The sequence below is a fragment of the Salvia hispanica genome, chromosome 6 (assembly GCF_023119035.1).
Source record: "Salvia hispanica cultivar TCC Black 2014 chromosome 6, UniMelb_Shisp_WGS_1.0, whole genome shotgun sequence".
Classification (NCBI taxonomy): domain Eukaryota; kingdom Viridiplantae; phylum Streptophyta; class Magnoliopsida; order Lamiales; family Lamiaceae; genus Salvia; species Salvia hispanica.
The window spans coordinates 37,613,866-37,634,597 of record NC_062970.1 but is presented as its reverse complement, the minus strand read 5'-3'; the positions used below and the strand labels follow the sequence as shown (position 1 = coordinate 37,634,597).

Here is a 20,732-nt window from a genome sequence, read left to right as displayed (position 1 = left end):
GCTGTTTCTAACCTGAAATGGAAACGGAGCCCTTGCATAGAATGGACACTTACTCTAATGCTAAATACTTCACTCTAACCATGTTTTACTTTCTTGAAATGGAATTACGAGCACTACAAGCATAGATAATGAGACACTTCACTCTAACAACTGGAATACTTCACTCCTAACCTGTTTTACTTCAAACCATGAAAAACGAGCACAATAAGCATAGATCACAAACACTTCACTCCAATAATGTAATACTTCACTAAATGAAAAAGAGCGGTAGTTGTTACTCACGATCGGATTAGGTTGTTGTTTTTCTTTTTTCGATCGATCAAAACCTACACAAAAAATAGATGTAGTTAAGCTGTAGTAGTTAAGCATGTAATGTTCATATGTTCAATTTGGATTCCATAATAAATTATTGCACTTGGTGTTTGAATTTGCGGGAATTCTCAAAACTAACTTTTATTCTAAAACTAAATCTAAATTAGAATGAGAAATCTAAATCGAGAAACTAGTAGAACAACTTACATTTTGAAAAATCTTTCGATTTGGATTCATTGTTCGACTATGGATGGAGGTGACGACGATTGCGCGACGATGATGGAAGCGACGGCGATTGCGAGGACGAGAAGACGGCGAGTGGATGGAGGCGACGGGAAAAAGCGATGATGGCGGGATAGATTGAATTCCGTAATGAGAAATTGTTAACCCTAATTTATTAGTGAAATGTCCATTATACCCCGCCTTGTATAGTGAAGTAAATCTTTGATAGAGTGAACGATTTCTCCTTCAAATTCAAAAATCCATGTGTTAAAACTAGCCCTTGATTTTCTTAATCTTGTGGCATGATTTGTTCTCTAGTTATATCTTAATGGGCACTTGCCCATATCAATGCTCAAAATGAGGTAAATTCTTCAACATCCCATATTATTTATGTATGCGTGATGGAAGCATGTGGCTTGGCCGGTGCAAAACCCCCTTGCCATGGCTGCCCGTCCCAGTCCTACACCTTATGGCCTTAACTAATTGTTAAAACTCTTAAATCTTGTCCAGTCGACTTAATGTCGCTGCTGTGAATTTGGGCGAGTGTGTCTCAAAGACTTATAATTGGGCTTATACATTTTGTTGGGCTCATTTAGGCCTTGGGCGAGATATATGTTTTAGAGGAGAAGACTTATAATTGGGCTTATACTTTTTGTTGGGCTTATTTCGGCTTTGGGCGAGATATGTTTTGAAGGAGAATGCCATCGCATCTAGTCGAATACAGGTAAAAGTTTATACTACGGAGTATAATATTAAGTTTTACTTTTATAAAATAACTATTCTGATATCAAAACTATAATAGGTAACATATTACCAACTTGAAATTCAAGTCTAGCGTATTATCAGGTTTGTTTCATATTCTAAGTAGTTAATAAATTTATTAAGTAATATAGACATTATTATGAAAATCTTGTTGTTACGAATTAGTATCAGTACTTAAAAAAAAAAATCAAATTCAAAGTACTTAATTCAAATAATAATAATATTTTAATTCCAGCACTAAACTCGGCAGTATGAATATACCAAAAGTTTTGAGTTAATTTTGAATATCAATAAATTAAGGACAATTAATTACTAGTATTCCATTTACTCGACTTCAATTCCAAATCCATTCCAATCTCTTAAATTTGTTGCGTATCATTCAGCGTTTGATGATGATGAAATACATAATTTTCAGACAACCAACATCAACCACGTATCTATCGACAGTGAGATAGCAAAGTGAGCCTTCTAACCTCATCAATTGCGAGAGACATTATTAAATATATTTATATAATATTATACTACGATATAAATATTTATTTAATTTAAACGCGTCGATGTGATATGTGGGCAGAAAACCACTCCTTTAATCTTTTGGACATCAATTTAATATTGTCGGCCAATTTGACATAGAAATGGCCACCATTGGCTTCAATTTTCAACCTCGTATGATATGTAATGTAGGTGTTTAAATAGCATGTAAACATTGCGTGGGACCTCACTTCAATCAACTGCAATTTCTAATATTTCACTATTACTACTGTAATTATGAATAAAGAAAATATACATATTAAAATAGGATAATGATATAATGAAAACGATATATATAATAAAAATTCAAAATTTTAATCCTATCTACTAATTATTATGGATTATTGCTTATTATGTTTTCAAATTAAAATTCAATAATTTTTATGAATTTATCAACAAAGGGTATATTAGATACTTTCATAATACGGTGAATCATTTAATTATAGAATAATTATGTAATCCCGATTCGTCGTTCTCTCTCTTCCACTATTCACGTTAATTAAACCATTTCAATTACTCCCCCTCATTCCAACTTTTCGCCTTTTCATCAAAAAATTGCTTGAATTTTGCAGTGTAATTGCGTTAATTCTTTGTTCATGTTGAATTTTTGTGTTGAAGCCGTGTTGATTCTATGTTGATTCTAAAATCTTTGTTAATTTTATGAAGATTTTTTGTAGAATTTGTTTTGAATCAATCATGTTGCTTTTTTGTTGAATTCTGAAATATGTGTTGATTTCTGTTGATAAAATATATGCTCTGTTGAGATGAAAATTCTACGCAATATTAACCACAAATCTTTTATAATTAATGGTTGGGATTAAAGTTTTGAGTTTGTATTAGATATGCGGTTTGCATTTGATCACATCCATATTAAAATAATTATCCTCTTTGACGGTAAAAATGAGTTTTTATTTGAATAACTATATATAAATATAAAGATACCAATTCTAAAGTTTGGCGAAGGTGATAAACATGTGAGAAATGATATAAACTATAGTATACCTAAATTATAAGTCGGAGGTTGCTATAGTCTGGTCAACTTGTAGCAAAAAAGAAACGTGTTAGTGAAACGGCTAGTCAAAAAGTTGTGAAATACTACTTTTTTATTATTGCATATTCTAACAATTAGATGATCAGACTGTATTTAATTCAAAGTTAACTTTTAGTTCAAAGTAGCTCTAAATAATATTTATCATCGCAATTTATAAATTGATGTATTTATTTTTTGATAAAAATAAAAAAGCCAAACCATAAATGATGAGCATAGATTCAGTCGGTAAAACCAAGTACAAAAGTTATCTAAGGTAACAAACTCTCTTATTGTCAACAATCCAACGGGCCTTAAGACCATCCATAACCCATACTCAATTTTATTACGTCATACGTATGTCACAACTTTTAGTATAATTTTATCTCACCACATAAATCTCTACTCATACCATAACTTAACTTTATTTTCATTTTTTTTATTGTTCAATTTATAAATTTAACATAAATAACTATATAGATAACAAATCACTCCATTAAAATATCTAAAAATAAAAAAATTAAATTCTAAAAATTAAATCCTAATTACTTCCTTAATACTTTATTTGGGAGTTGAGCAATCAGAGCTTCACACATTTTCGGTTATTCTTGGACATCGACGAATATCAGGTGAGCATCGTGGACAACTCATTCATCTTGATAGCGTGTGTGAGGCCGCTCAATTGGTAAGAGTACTTATCAACTAAAGGGAAGGGTTGGATGAGATTTCGTGCTTGGATCATTCCACTTTATTTTTCTTCTTCGCTTTAATTAGTACGTACGGGATGACGGTAGTGCTTGGAGACATGGAAAGTTGACATTTTCCTTTATTAGCGTATTCAGATTGATGGACTTGTCACTGTTGTAGAGTATTGGTCGTGAGCGGAGACTTTGGTTCTCTTTTGATCACCACTCAAAATCTTAGACTATCTCCATCGTGACCCTCAACTCACCCAATCAACTTTTTAATAAAATATGCATTTCTCTATCCTCCACATCACAACCCTCACTCAATTCAACCTCATCAACTTTTTTACTTCCATAAGTGACTCCAACCAACCCAATTAAATATTTTATTTTTCATATATTTTATATTAATATTTTGATTTATAATTAATTTAAATATATTAAATAATATCTAAAAATTATAATAAAAAATATATGATTCAAATTTAAAACAAAAAATATTAGATATTCAAATAATTGAAGCATGATATAATAATAGATTACACACATTAAAAAATATGATTATCTAAAATATTTACATTTCATATTTATAGTGTACAATTCTAAAACATGTACATAAATAAAGTAGTGATTAATCAATAATTAATATTGAATAAAAATAAATAAACGATAATAATACATTGAGCCAATATAAAATGGACATGTGTCCTTTGCCCCCTCCTCCAACTTTATGGTGGGCCGGATGACAAGACCCCAAATTGGGGGTTGGGTTAGGTTATTTAATTTTTGCTTTATTTTTATTTTCTATTTTATCTTTTGTGTTTGTCCCTCATCTAAAGTCAGATAGGGTGTCTTAGATACCTCATATATGTATCTCCTCGAAGCTTTAGAATTAGGGCAGTTCCAAATAAGCAACCATATCTCCTCAAACTTGAAGATCATTTTCGTCGTTGAAGAAATTCTCCCTCAGCTTTTTGGAGAATGTCGACAAAACTATGGTCGCTAGGCACATCTTTTCGTGTGTTGATCATGACGTCGGCAAACTTGGCCCAATTTTCTACACTTGACCCGGTGCTTGGCAGGTGTATATAATCATGTCGGGGTGTATGAGATGACTTGCTTGTTGTTTTTCATGGCAACATTATCTTAAAACGTATTATTGATCTCTTAGCTTAGCGTTGATGATGAGGATTAGATCTTCCAATACGTCGATATAAATGCGGCCAACAACTTCATCTCATCAAGGTGCATGTACATCTTCGGGCTCTCTCCAATAGCCACCTTATTGTCTTTCTGCTGTGTGACAATGGTTATCGTTGACTTCATAATTGTCGCTATTCATTCGGACATTTATTAGGTCATCGTTCGCAGTTGAAGAAACATATGCATTATGATATATTAACCACTTGAACTATAAACAAACATATGCATTCTGATATATTAGCCACTTGAACTATAAACAATGACTAATCCTTTGTACTATAACAGAGATTAAATAATTACGCTTGCCCACATGACCCCTTATTTAGGGAATAATTATCATGGCTAAAGTTCTGTAATTCGTTGGCGGATTATGTTTAATCAAGTTGAGATTTGGTCAATGTTGTTGAGAAAAAGCTCATACCAAAACAATAAATACTTGAATTATTGCAGTATCTAGCATGTACAAATAGTACTAAATTAATTAGGTCCCCTACGTTGCTAGTTGTCAGATGAGTGGAATGATATTCTCAAGATTATTTTAAATAATAGTAATATAATCATATGTTGAAGAAATTAAATAGTGGAATGCAAATTAATTTTATATTGCTAGCATGTGAATGTATATAGATTCTTGTTGTCCGACGTATAATGGAATGAAATAGTATGGAAACATCTATAAATAGAGGAGTGTATTAATTCATTGAATGTGCATGAACATGCGATGTTCATGGAATAATTAAATAATTGTAAGCTTACAACAAACTTATACTAATATTTTCAAGTATTGGTACTCCACTTGGATTCTCTATAATGTATTCTATCTACCAGTCTCTCTTCCACCAATTTGTACACAATTTATTCCTAACCCATGCATCCACTTGCACGAGTCGTGGAGAACTTATCCCTACTTATTTTATTTTTTTATTTATAGTAGTTGCTAAATTTTAGGTTCTAGTATTATAAATGAGCGTTTTCATCTTCTATCTCCAGCATATTCAAAGCAAAAAAATGCAACTAAAAAAAATTACTATTACCAGAAACAACTCAACAACTGAAGTACACAAAGCTAAGTATTTATACTTCATCAGTTCATAAAAAACAAGTATATTTATTAAAGACACTTATTTTAATATGCAATTGAAGAAATATAAGAGGCAAAAAGAAAAGATGCGTAAATTAGGAGAGAGAAAAAATGGTAAAAAGTTTCATAAATAGAAATAATAGTGCTCATTCAGTCCATAATTTAAAGAAATGCACATTTACGAGAGTTTTAAGAAATTGTTTGACATTGTTAGAAAAGTAAAGGAAGAAAGTGAGAGGAATATAAGACCCATTTAAAGTATTAATTTTATACTTTCTTGCCCAAAGAATATGCATTTTGTGTCTAGTTTTAATGACATGGTAAAGTAAAAGAAAAATAGAAAGAAAAAGTATTTCAACTATCCCACAATAAGAGTTTTGTTTTGTCATTTTGATCGTTTTAATAAGATCATATTTCACTTTACTATACATGATATGTAGAGCTATTATTAACCAACTTATTTCATTCACATTTTGTTATAAAACTAATATATATATAAATGGACTATATTCACTAACTTATTTAACTCACTTTTCATTAAATTTCTTAAAACTCATGCCATAACTAAACATGACTTCTATTCCAGGACGGATAGATTAATACGATTATTAATGGAGAATGAGTCTCACTTCATAAAGAAAAAGTTTTTAAATTTAGAAAATGCAGAATATTGTTGTGACGATAAAAAATAAATAATGCATATTTTTTGTGGGATAGAGGGAGAATTGGATTGTGGTGTAAAAAGTTAGTGAAATGAGATCACGCTCTAATACTCCTCCATCCTGATAAAAATCATGTTTTATGTTCGATCTTCCCCTGAAAAGTGCTTCTATTTCAAACTTATTTACACACGTTTCAATATAAAACTAATATATATAAGTGGAATAGGTTTATAAATTTATTCAATCCACTTTTCTTTATATTTCTTAAAATTTATGCTATAAATAGATACAAGTTTTATTTTGGGGCGAGGAGATTAATAGAAGTTAATGGTTCTAAAAATTATGGATAACTGAAGGAGCATTTCATTCATAAAATGTGACGCGAGGTTAGAATAGGAAACTAAGTTGTTATTAGGTGAGAATCGAGAAAAGTATATTTCTCGATTTTTTGGTGTATATATATATATCGGATATTATTGCACATAAAAACATAAAGTAGAATTAAATACTCCTAATTACCATATAATCATGAAAATCGTTGCGTCGGATATGGTATTTTCCCAAAAGTAAGGTTTTGGGCGATAAAACCAAGAAACACAGAACATAGAAAAAGACTGGTACAATGCATCTGACCCTCTTTTCTCTCCTTGCCTTGAGAAAAGGAAAGCCCACATTTAATAAAGAAAGATAGAGAGAGAGAGTGTGTGAATAGGCAGACCCCACCACCAATTGAAACTGAAGATATGCAAATGAATTGATTCAACACCACCACAACTTTTTCTGATGCATATTCATAACCTTACTTGTACCTACACATTTTGCTAAGCTTACCCTTCACAATTTCTCTCTCTCTCATTCCTCTTTTGCCCTGTTACGGTTTCTTCCTTCCATGCTCTCCTTCCTTTGATTTTTTTTTTTGGTTCCTCTCATGCATCCAGCTCTATTCTTGGCCATATTGATTGTGCTTGATCTGCTCGTTTTGCTCTCGCCAGAGTTTTTTGGGCTCACGCTGTCTGGATTTCTGGTTTCCAGTCTTTTCCATGTCAGAAGTCTTCGATTTCAGTGGTATGATATCCTAATTTATTTAGGTTTTGGGGTAAAGTTGGTTACTTTAGGTCTAATATTCCTTGTTTGCTATCAGATCTTGTGATTTTCTGATATATAATCATACAAAGATGTATCAATTTTAGGATTTTTAAAAGCACATGTATCTTTTATTTAGTCTTGTTAATTTCCTGCAGTATGATCTTGAACTGCTCTGTTTATTCTTTGATCTTGTGATTCTGTTATAGTTTGTAGTGATCTTTGTTGGATTTTGGGTTAATTTTTTTACTGTTGTGTAAAAGCTAGACTTGAAGCTTAATAGTCCAATCGGCTTTGTGAAATGATGCGTTTAGCTGATATTGGTAAAACACTTTGGCTTGATAGTCATAGCTGGGAATTTGTTGATTGTATGGTTTTTGTTATGTCTAATCTAGTTCATGCCATTTTTTTAGTTTATGAGCTTGATATTGATTGATAGCATATAAACTTGCGAATCATTGATTCTTTTGTTATAATTATTGAAAAACATACCAATATCTTATGTGAGTTTCTATGTCTTCCCTAACAGATGTTGGTGCTTTTCGCTCTGGGAGCTTTCTCCCAAACCCGAAGGACTCAAGTCTATTCTTGTCTCCTGCTAACCTTGTGGATCTTTATCTTTTGCCTCGCAAAAGATCTAGAGTCTGTGCTCCGTTTGTCGTCTCTGAGGAGGCAAAACAGCAGCCATCGATTAAAGTTCTTCCTGATGAGTGTCTCTTCGAGGTTTTCAGACGTCTTCCTGGAGGCAAAGAGAGGAGTGCTTGTGCCTGTGTGTCGAAGCACTGGCTCATGCTTTTAAGTAGCATTACAAGGGACGGTATCTGTTCCACAAGTCAATCAATCAAAATCTCAGGAGGTTGATGAGATTAAGGCTGATGAAGAAGAATCTAACGGGTATCTTCTAGATGCTTGGAGGGGAAAAAGGCAACAGATGTGAGACTTGCTGCAATAGCTGTTGGAACTGCAAGCCGTGGAGGTCTGGGTAAGCTTTCCATCCGGGGAAATGCATCTACTCGGGCTGACAAATCTTGGCCTCAAGGCCATATCCCGTGGTTCTCCTCTCTACGAGCCCTTACTCTTTGGAACCTATCTTCAATTTCTGATGAAGGATTAAGTGACATAGCAAATGGGTGCCGATCTCTTGAGAAAATTGACCTCTGCAATTGCCCTTCACTTACCGACAAAGGTCTAATTGCGATTGCAATGAACTGCCCCAATCCCGATGTCAGTTGCAGTGGAATCATGCTCTAACATTGGTAACGAAACTCTTCAAGCTTTGGGCCGCTTCTGCCCCAATCTCAAGTGCGTGAGTATTAAAAACTGCCCACTTGTTGGTGACCAGGAATTGCCAGTCTATTTACATCAGCTGGTCACAACCTGACAAAGACAAAACTTGAGTCACTCAACATTACAGATGTATCCCTTGCTGTCATTGGACACTATGGGAGAGAAATGACTGATCTTTCACTGTTGACCTACAAAATGTGAATGAGAGGGGTTTCTGGGTGATGGGTAAGGTCAAGGTCTACAAAGTTGAGATCTTTATCTGTAACTGCTTGCCAGGGAGCTTCTGATTTAGGGCTTGGAGCTGTGGGTGAAGGGTGCCCCAATCTTAAGCTGTTTGCTGTCAGAAAATGTCTGCGGATTTCTGACAATGGGGTTATCATTTGCCAAAGCTGCTGGTTCACTTGAAAGTCTTCAAATTGAGGAGTGCCACATGATCACCCAACGTGGCTTTTTGGCATCCTTGCAAACTGCGGTGAGAAGTTGAAGGCTCTTGCACTGGCAAACTGCTTGGGGATTCGTGACATGAACTTTGGATTTCCATTCGCATCTCACTGTGACTCCCTCAGATCATTGACCATCCGCAACTGTCCCGGCTTTGGTGACTCTGGCTTGTGCTTGTTGGCTAAAATCTGCCCCAAATTGACTCACCTTGATCTTAGTGGCCTTGTGAGTGTAACGGATGCTGGCATTGTACCACTTGTTCAGAGCTCAAAGGCTGGTCTAGTGAAGGTCAATCTGAGTAAATGCATCAACCTGTCTGACAATGCTGTCTCGGCCATCTCAAAGCTTCATGGAGAAACTATCGAACTACTAAACCTCGACGGCTGCAGACGTGTCACTGACACAAGCTTGATCGAAATCGCTAGGAATTGCCTGTCGCTCAGCGAATTGGATGTTTCCCAGTCAGGGATAACAGATTACGGAGTTGCAGCCTTGGCAGCAGCCAAGCAGATGAATTTGCAGATACTATCTGTTGCAGGTTGCTCTTTGATATCCGACAAAAGTGTGCCTTATCTGATGGCTTTGGGCAAGACTCTGGTGGGGATGAACATCCAGCGTTGCCCTGAATCAGCTTTGGCGCCACCAGCAATCTCCTCGATCAACTGTGGAGGTGCGACATACTTTATTGAGGTGAAGAACCATAGCATGATGGGTGATGATCTCTCTTAGTAAAAGCTTTTAAGTATAGTAGTGTTGCTCGTTTTGGGTCTATTGGGAGGTGTTGAAGATTCTCCAGTCCACAAGCATCGCCTTTTTTTTTCCCGCTAAGGTAGCCAGGTACTACTTTTACCGCTTGATGCCAAGAAAGCTGTTTGCAGGATGGCTTCGTCCCTAATGAGCATAGCCATCCTTTTACGTACCTGTATGCTTAGCTGAGAGCTCTGCGAGCAGTGGACTATCGACCTTCTGATCCTTCCAACAGTCGTCTCTTAGTGTTGGTTATGCATATATGTGTGTGTGGTGTTGGAGCAGGTGTTTTAGGGTTGCTTCTTTTGGCAGTTGGCGTTTCTTGGTAGCTTCCTGGGGCTTTGGCCGTGGCAGAAAGCCACGACGACCTATTTTGGTTGTTTTTCGTTTTCCAAGCCCCGGTTTTGCAGGTTTCTCCTCTGTTTCGTCATGCAGCCTTCCTCTTAATATAATGCTCCCTACTCTCTTTTTGTATGTTGATGAATAAAAGCCCTCTGCGGCTGTGTGTTTCGTCTTCTTAGCTTGTGTTGTTTGTATCAGAAACTCTGTTTTGGGTTCTGTTATTAAACTAGTATAATATATTGTTTGTGTTTTGACATTTCTCCACTTGATTATTGTGCTTACCCGATTTCAAAATAGTATTAGTAGTTACTCCTTTTGTCCCATTAAAAATAAAACCTTTCTTTTTTGTGTTATCTTATTAAAGTTAAACATCTTTTAAAATAGAAATAATATTATTTTTACTTTTCGATCTTTCTTATTTTATTCTCTAATTGTTAACTCACGAAACACAATATATAATTCCGTGCTGGAGAGTATGATCATCCACAATAGTGAACTAGTGCCCACCCTAACCACCAGCTAGCGAGCTGGGTGGCGCTAGCCCACTATTGTGTGCAGCGAACGGGATGGACAAGGGTTGAGCGTGGACACCGGGCGTTAGCCGATCGTTCGCCAATCGCTCGCCGTTAATTAATAAATGTTTAATCGGTCGCGGATAATAAATATTCCATTTCTATCGAGACAGAGGGATTACTATTTCGATACCTATGTTGATTGCTCAATGTTGTACGTTACCGTATTACTACACTATGATACTTCTTCCGTTCTTTGCTAATAGATATGCTTCTTTTCAACACGGAGACTAAAAATATTGTGTTAATGAATAATGAATAAAGTAAGAGAGATGAAAAGGGAATAAAGTAAGAGATTATTTTTTTCTAAAAAGAAATGACTTAATTATCTTAAAACTTTTCAAAATAGAAAAATGACTCAATTAAAATATAGCGAAAAAAAGTAGTACATAATTTGCAAACTTGAGTATTGCACAAGTAAATGAATTATATCAGAGTTGCAAGAGAAATTAAGCTCTACTAATATGTCAAAAGTCAAGTGTAAAGGAGAGGAATGAAAACAAGAAAGAAATTAGGATAACTTGTGTTTATATCAACAATGGAAAAGCAAGAGAGGCTGTTTTCGAGATGGAATCCATTCCAACACCCCAAAATTTTCACTGACTCGGGTGACAATCATGCCCTAAACCATAAATTAGGATAACAAATTCTCCACACTCAGCAAACACATAACAAAAACATATCAAACAACCAAACTTCATTGCTGACTTAGGGGTAATAAAATGAGACACCGGCACCCCTTACACTCTACTCCCATGCCTTGCTCCAATATAGACTATCGTCGTCGTTTTCAGAAAAGATGCATAGCCTGCATTGGAGCTATTCTTTCACCTCATACTGCAATCGGCTCGTGCACCAAACTATCTTGTTCTTGTGATTCCAGAGCAGCTTCGTTGTTCTCCATGCACATCTCACTCCCATTTGCCTCAGCACCAGTCTCGCCCTCCTGTTTCTGTGCAGATGCAGCTTCACTCATATCGCGTCTGGATTCTGCTGCTTCTTTGGAAGCCGGGTCTTCTGAGCTATAGCCTTCTTCCTTTCACCGGACAAGGTGGAGGTCTCGGAGGGCAACCTAGGAAGCGATTTTCGTAGTGGCTTCTTGACAAGGGCAACGGGAGGTGGCGTCTTGGCAACATTACCTTTCGAAAATTTCACATCCAAGCTCATCCTACTTGGGCGAGCAATGGGGGCATCATTTTCTTCCAATTCGGCCGTAGATGAAGTCTTCTTTCGACCAAGCTTGGGAGATTTGGCTCTTGTAGTAGGTATCTACATAGATTGTTTACAACAAGGCGTTAGTATGAATTATTTTACTAATGGAACCCTCGTTTTCATTGTTGATCATTCTTGAATCTTGATAGTAAAGGACATTATTTGGTGATTCAGTTCTGAGAAGCGTTGCAGGGGAGTGGCTGAGTGGTCAAAAACGACAGACTGTCTGACTGCGGTCATCAGACTAAACTATTTGAGACCTCTGTCAATTTCCATAGCATGTATAAACTACTGAGAGCATGATCTTGTTCAATGTGTAAAGCATTTTCTACGCAATCAAGCCAAACATGAATAAGCAGCTAGGCATTACACTAGTGAGAAGACTCTCACAACGAACGTTTACCCCAGCCATTATATTTGTGTACATCAAAACAATTGATTTCAGCATTGAAGAGACAACTTTGCAAGAGAGTGAAAATTTCTTGCATAAAATAGTTTGGTCATGATTACCTTAAACAAAACAAAATCAGAAAGTATTTATAAAGATGGGAACTTCAACCATATATGAAAATCAATTAATCAAGTTACCTTCTTCAGTTCCAACTTTGGAGGTGCAGGTTCCTGATAGAAGCTTGGCATCGGTGTTGCTTTGAAACCCAATTTCTTTCTTAACATTTTAATCTCGGCTTCCTGAGATTCCTGTGCAAAGAAGGGAAAGAAAATTCAAACCAACCACCTAAATGTTAAACTCAATATTCAAACCAAACCTTAGTCTTGGCTTGCAAATTGTTCTTCTCCATTTCCTTTGCATGAATTTTTCCTCGAGTTTTGTGTAGAACTGCCAAACAAATTACAGTGAAATCTATGAACCCTGACCATGTGAGGAAGACTGGAAAGTCTGTACGCTAACTAACCTCTCTTCTTTTCTCAGCCCTCTCATCACACTTAAAATTGAAATCGTACGCAGGAAGAGTACCCAGTTTGCGGGGCTTGCCATCATCAGAAGGACTACAACATATCAATTAAGGATAAGACATTCACAAGTTGGATATAGTTTTTAAGAACAAAATGATATACTTGCAACTTCAGTATCATAGAGTTATTGAGCTATATCAAAGAAAAGGATACAGAGAAGACTCGGAATTTTCTTCAGCTTTATTAGCAGGGCCTTTCTTAACAACCTTTGCCTTTGTCTCCTCCTCCTGAATTGAGGAAACAGTCCATGTCATTGAACCAATAAGAAATGTACAACCTTCAAGAATAATACTATGTATAAATACAAGAAAGGAACTCAAAGATCTTTATCTAAATATGTGTCCTAGGGACCTTGCGTTTCCAACTAGGAGTCAAATTCTCAATTTTAAGTCATATAGGAAATATAAAAAACAACATACGTGGGATCCTCTGGCAGAGTTTCACTAGTGGAAGACGTCATTGCAACAGGATGTCGTTGCTGCTGCAGGAGATTATGAAGGAATTATGTTCTAAAAACTGAATAATCATGAAGAAAATGTACATTAATAGGTAATTCATGCAGATGTAAACACAACTATACCTTAGAAACAGTTTGAACATTCGTTGCTTTCAAACTATCAGAAGCTTCCCTCTCATTGAATGATTTAGCTTTTGTTTTAAGAGCAGGAGTCTTTCCACGTACTGATTCTGAAGAAATGGTACCATTTGAAGCAACAGAAGATTTAGGCACTTTTTCCCATCTATGCTCTTACTCAAACCTGCCAACGAGACCGGTTTCGGGCTTAAAGATTTACCACTCTTTGCCTTCCCTGTGACCTTTGCGGTTTCAAATTCTTAGGATCACTAGACCCTTTAACCCCGGGCGCCTACACACATGCAACAAAAAGAAAAGAGAGTCATATTTTGGAGTTCCAAAACATATTAGTGAAGCTGTGCAGCTGGATAACAACTCTGGAATATCATACCTCAGCTGTGACAGTAGAGTGGCATTCTGGTTGCATAACAGGTTCTTGAATGATTTCTTTGTCAGAGACTGAAAAATGATCTTCCAGCTTCACAGCCTCTTCAAGATTAACACTTATTTCTTCAATCCCCAAGTTCCCATTGGATGTCCCAATTACATTTTCAGAGATTACGAGTGGCTCGTGAAGACCATTCTCCAACTCCGCCCCACACACAGGATTAGCTGCCATCATAAGCCTATTTACCTAAAAAAATCATATCACACCCCGTCAGATGAGGCAGCAAGCGTGCATCAAACCATTCACTTGAAATTGCAACCGCGTAGAAATCCTCTACAAATAAGATAGCATTCGTACACACAGATGATGCTAGCAACCAAGTATTCAAATGAGAAACACAAGCAACATATATAGAGCTAATCTGTAATAAAGTTGAATCTCCACCAAAGATGGTTACATTAAGTCTTAAAAGATACTAACAAGTCTTCAGCTCAACATTCCCAACCCCCATCGATGCTCCGATCTCCATTATCTCTCATAGCAAAAACCACCAAACTAAATTAAAAAAAAAAAAAACACTATCTTGAACCAAGAAACAACAATAATGCACAAGGAATATCATCATAAATGATTCAGAAAAACAAACCCAACAAGAATAAGAGTCTTAGCAACAAAACCAGAGGAAAAAGACAAAAACCAGAAGACAAAGGGACTTTAAAACATAGTCTCACACTAGATCTCCAAAACCCTCCAAAGATCTAACCTTTACCAGTTGCAAGATTCAGATGCAGAACCCATTTTCCAGTTTTCAAGCAAGAGATTACTACTCATCACACATCTAAACATTCTCACATCTCGACACAGTAACAATGAGATGTAATGCTTGAAAAAGGTGATCTTCAAGTTTTAGTGTGCTCTCTCTTTCACTCTCTCTCTATCTCTTCTCTGTCTTTTTTCTTCTTTTTTTAATTAAATTTTCTCCTCTTTTCATCTCTGATGTAAAAGGGGGAGTATTATTTATTTATTTTACTATTTGAAATTGAAAATTTAGAAGGCCTCTCTCTCTCTCTCTCTCAGCGGCAAGTTGTGTCTGCTTCTGTAGATTTTGGTATGTGCCAGCTCTGCTTCTCCAGATAAGGAAATAAGAATATACGATTAATTAAGTATACAAATGTATTAGTACAAATTAATAAGAATAATAAAAATAAAGAGTCACATATTATATAATTTGCTATTATGTTAATCAGTTTATTTTAAAGCTTTTACTTACATCGGCGTATACTAAATAATTCGAATTATATTGTATATACGTTTAAAGTCTATACTTAAAAATGTACGATTAAGGAAAAAATAATAAGTTGGCACATAACTGTGATATGAATAATTAGTAATCAATAGTATACGTATTTATGGTACAACCCGTGACACGTTTAAAACATATAGTAGTAGAACATAAAAATAAATGCATCAAGGAAAATGTGACAATTTTGATTACGATAACAGATACTCTAACATTGTATACTACTACTACTACTTATATATTTATAGAAGTGATCAAATCAACAATAAGAAATATTTATCAATGATTTTATATACTGATGTATTTAGTGACATTATGGCTCAATTCGATTGTCTTGACCGTCTTTGACTACATCCCTTCTTCCTCTCTCATGTTCAGTTGGTGCGACTGTTCTTTTATCGGCCTATGTCTCATCGGCCATCGCGGTCCGTATCTAGGCCAATAGGTTTTTGGAATTCAATTCTTTTTATCTCACCACCACATATCTATATGTAAATGTCGAAGTGAGCACGTGATATTGTCTATCAATAGAAAGAAAAATGACTATTTAGTTACATTGTAACTTGAAATTACACACTATGACAATATTTTTTTAATAGAGAACAACAATGTAAAGTTTCAAGATTAGTAGGTGCTTAATGATTAATTAATGTGTATTATTGCTCTTAATTAATGAGGTTTAAAATTTGCTCCACAATAATCAAATAAGTTATAATTAATTTGATTTGATTAAATACTAGTAATATTTTAGTTTAACTAATTTATTAGTTATAAATAATTTGATTTAAAATTATTTACAATGAAAAAAAGTTTTTAATATTAATCATATTAACCAAATATTTTACTAAAACTATCTTGGCAACCAACCTACAATATAAATCTTATACTAATATAGTCTTGGATAAAACTCATCTTACTCTATCCCATATTCAATCACATTATTATTTACTTTAATGAATCGAACATTACCTATACACGTATGAGAATTATATCCTTGCTACTTGTGCCGTATTTTAAAATAAAATACATAAATGTACGTACATAATTTCCTATAATGTATAAGACATATTTACATGAGTCGAGTCTATGTAAAAATTTATTAATACAAATATATCTCTCTCAATCAAAAGTTGTTGATGTTTGTTTGAATTTTGATGAACGATGATGGACCAAATGGGCTACCTTTCCCTTTTGTCTAGTCAATCTTATGTGTTTGTTCATGTTTGATAAACTATACATGCCACACTTGAGACGGCTAATATAATAGTAATAGTACTATACTAAACTATACATGCCACACTTGAGACGGCTAATATAATAGTATGATAATTATATTTTATTTTATTTTAAATAAATGTACGTGCTCATTTCGTCCACAAACTAATCATGTAGTTTTATTTAAAATAAATATACATGTTCAATTCATAAATTGAAATCCTTAATTAAAGTAGCCGAATACAATGTAACTGCATTCAGTTTAATTATAGATAGATGATTCAAATATTTCCTGAATATGACAAGCATATATAGAAGTATAGTTATGGTTGATTTATTCATCAATTGATCGACTCGACTATGTTGTTAATTTCAAACATGAAATGTTTTTTTCGTGTTAATTTGAAGATGCATGGAGCGTTATATGGAATACTTTAAATTATCTTTGCATAGAATCACAAAAAATAAACAAATCATCAGAAAAAAAAAAAGTGTCAAGTTGTCTAGAAATATTAATGCTATCAAGAGTGAGGTGTATAGCGTCACAATTTAATTTAATTTCGGATTAGTGTCGTTTTAGTAGTTAAGTGTTTTTAAAAACCAAGTATCGTTTCAAGTTTTATTTGATCAGCTTTATATGTTTGCATACTCTTTTAATTTACTCCATAATTATTGTAAGTATTGGTTCTTTTCCATAAATCAATTTAGATAAACATGGAGTAGTATAAGTTAAAGTGTTAAATCCCATGTTTTCATTAATAAATAAATCAACCTTATAATGGGACACTAGCATTAATTGATTAGATGGTTATAGTCCACCCCATATCAATTATCGATTGAATAAGTCCTCAAAGTTAAGAGGAAAATTAAATGTCGACATAATTACACAAACTTCCACAGATGATAGATTTAGTAAATGATTGATAATAATAATAATAATAATAATAATAATAATAATAATAATAATAATAATAATAATAATAATAAAATTCAGAATAAAAACTTAAAAAGAAGTCATTTCGATTTTTTAAATTCCACAAGGACCAATCTCTGAAATTCCATTACAATTTGTTTTAGTAGATTAAAAGAATAGGGAAATTAATAAGAATAGATAAGATGTTGGCATTTTAGTTATTGTTTCTTCAATTTTCATAATAGTAAAAATTAATTATACAGTGAATCCTCCATTTTGCTATTTTGGTAGGGGATAATTGGACTAGAGAAAACAGGACAAGACAAATATTCAAAAGTAGATATTGTTAAAATTCTCAAAAGATGAAAAACCTTTTTAATTCGAGAGAGAGACGAGAGAGACACAACTTGTTAGGCTTTGGGAACCTATATTTCTCTCTCTTTAAAAGATTGGTGGTAATTGAGAATTTCGCTTTTTGACTACTCCAATAATTATACTTCTACCATTAAACCCTATAATTATATACAAGATCATTTATTTTTGTGCCGTTTAATTTTTGCATTTTTAATGGGTGTTATACTGTTATAGCCTACAATACGCAATTTATGATATACTACTATACCGATTATGTATCGAGTAATTGCAAAATTAATTATGACATGAATAGGCTATCGAATATTACTATTGATTTATGCATTATATTAAAAAATGATGATAAACAATTTATATTATAGTGGCTCCGTAAATATTCGAACTTTTAATGTATTTTTAGAATCACCTTTTTTTATAATTCAGATACACAAATTTTTTATCTTGTATTCCATACAAATTTCGGGGGAGAAGTCTATAAAGCTAATATGACAAATTAAATCTAGCATAGGGGTAGTAAAAACATAATTTTTTTTTATTTGGATCTTAACTAATTTCAATTTGCCAATTTCGATTTCTACACCAACTTTTTATAACAAAAATAAATAAACCTAAATTTAACATATCTGAATTCAATTTTCAGAAGAAAAAAAATCATAAAAACACTAAAAATCCATGTATTTACATACCTATTAAAATGTTAGATAAAACTCAGTAAGCTTAGGGCATCCACAGCAGTGTCTCTTATCCGTCTTTTAATCGTCTCATCTCTTCACTATTCATGGGCCCCACTGTATTTTTCACTCCATCTCTTAACTAAGAGATAGCACCCACATCCATCCATCTCTTAACCATCTCATCTCTTAACTATTCATTCAATTTCATTTTTCATTTTTATTTTCAACAAATCCAATTAATAAAAAACACACTTCATTAAATAAAATAAAATTACAATTTAAAATCCTAAAAATAAAAAAAATACATAATTAAAATCCTAAAAAAATAAAAACACTAATTAAAATCCCAAAAAAATAAAAATACACACCATTAAAAAAATGGAGGCAAAGAGCTGTCTAATGAAGATCATTTGCGTCTACTCGTTGCCAAATTTTACCCAAATGTGCTCCATTAGATCCTCCTGGAGTTGGCCGTGGGCGGTAGAATCACGTGTCCTAGCCCGAATACACATCCGCTCTTCCAAAGACGGATTCAATCCACTGCGAGGCGGACTACTTGCGGTAGATCTTCCCGCGGTCTCAGGGTCGAACCAATTTCCCGCCTCGAGGTCCTTCGTCGGCAACAATCATGTTGTGCAAGATTATGCACGTATACATGATGTCGACCATATTATCTATAAACCAAGTACGAGCCGGGGCTTTGATAATGTTCCATCGAGCTTGGAGAACCCCGAACGCTCTCTCCACATCCTTGCGAGCAGCCTCTTGCTTCTGCGCAAAAAGAGCCTGTTTTTCGTTCGCAGGCCTGTTGAACGTCTTCACGAAGGTTGGCCACTTCGGATAGATGCCGTCGGCAAGATAGTACCCCATTTTATACTCGGCGGTTGTTAGCGACGAAGTTGATAGCCGGCGCTTTACCATTCAGAACTTCGGTGAAGAGGTCGGAGTGGTTGAGCACGTTGATGTCGTTGTTCGAGCCGGGGACCCCGAAATACGCATGCCAAATCCATAGCCGGTAGTCGGCGACGACCTCGAGTACAATGGTGGGGTGGGTGCCTTTGTGGCCGCTCGTGTATGACCCTCTCAACGCCGTTGGGCAATTCTTCCATTGCCAATGCATGCAATCGACGCTCCCGAGCATCCCGGGAAACCCGTGTGCTTGTTCGTGAAGTTGGAGCAGAAACTGACAATCCGCGGTGTTTGGCTTCTTCAGAAATTCGTCGGTGAAGGCTGCCCGGACGCCTTTGCAGAAGTTCATCAAACAAAGTCTCCCAGTGGTTTCTCCGACGTGTAGGTATTCGTCGAACAAATCCGCCGTTTGTCCAGTAGCAAGCTGACGGATTGCTGCAGTACATTTTCTGGAGCGTCGTGTGACTGGGACGGCCAGTAGCGTCGAAACCTTCTTGGAAGTACTCTTCCCGGGCCGCCAATGTATTTGCGATATGCAAAAATAGCGGGCGTGACATACGGAAACGGCGACGGAAGTAGGTATCATCCCATCTCGGGTTGTTAGAGAAGTAATCGCGTACCAACCTTGCGGCGGCTTGCTCCCTGTCACGATGGATGTATTTCCGGGTTCGCTTTTGACGCGCCGCGGCTTCCTCCTCCTCCCTACGTCGATCTTCTTCTAGCGATTGTTCCATTAGTTGACGCATTAGCTCAAATGGATCCATGAATTGATTAAATTTGGGAGAAGAAAAATGTTTTGAGATGAAGAATGTAGTGTGTTTAAGTGAGAATAGAGAGTTTTTTATGGTGGATAATTTGTGGGAATGATTTGGTATTTATAGAAGTGATTTGGGGCTTAAAAAAAATTTTAAAAAAATTAAAAATTTGTAAAAAACGGCTATAAACGGCTAGTATAATTTTTGAATTTTTTTATATATATATTTTTTATTTTTTTGAGTTTTTTCTAATTTAAAAAAAAAAATCAATTTTAACGGATATAAACGACGCCCACTCGCGGGACGGCGAGTGGGCGTCACGCACGAACCGGAGCTCGCCACGTCGCCCAAGCGCGTGGCGTCTCGTCTCGCCGGGAGCCCCTTCACTAAGAGACGTGGGACGAGATAGAGACGGGATGAGGACGGGATGCATCCCACAGCGGCGTCTCTTATCCGTCTCGTCTCTGCGAGACGAGATAGAGACGGT

At 35.2% G+C, this 20,732-nt stretch overlaps 1 protein-coding gene and 2 pseudogenes across 1 annotated transcript; 1 reads left to right on the top strand and 2 right to left on the bottom strand.

Moving 5' to 3' along the window:
• Positions 1 to 7,486: 7,486 nt before the first annotated feature.
• Positions 7,487 to 10,083, top strand: LOC125192897 (annotated as a pseudogene).
• Positions 10,084 to 11,515: 1,432 nt separating this feature from the next.
• Positions 11,516 to 13,399, bottom strand: LOC125195270 (protein WVD2-like 5). The gene is given in 7 exon segments (XM_048093445.1): positions 11,516 to 11,969; positions 11,972 to 12,227; positions 12,759 to 12,869; positions 12,938 to 12,984; positions 12,987 to 13,008; positions 13,085 to 13,178; positions 13,299 to 13,399. Coding segments are annotated over 7 exon segments (810 nt in total). The 3' UTR covers positions 11,516 to 11,790.
• A 5,761-nt stretch (positions 13,400 to 19,160) lies between these two features.
• LOC125195269 lies at positions 19,161 to 20,076 on the bottom strand (annotated as a pseudogene).
• Between the last annotated feature and the right edge of the window lie 656 nt (positions 20,077 to 20,732).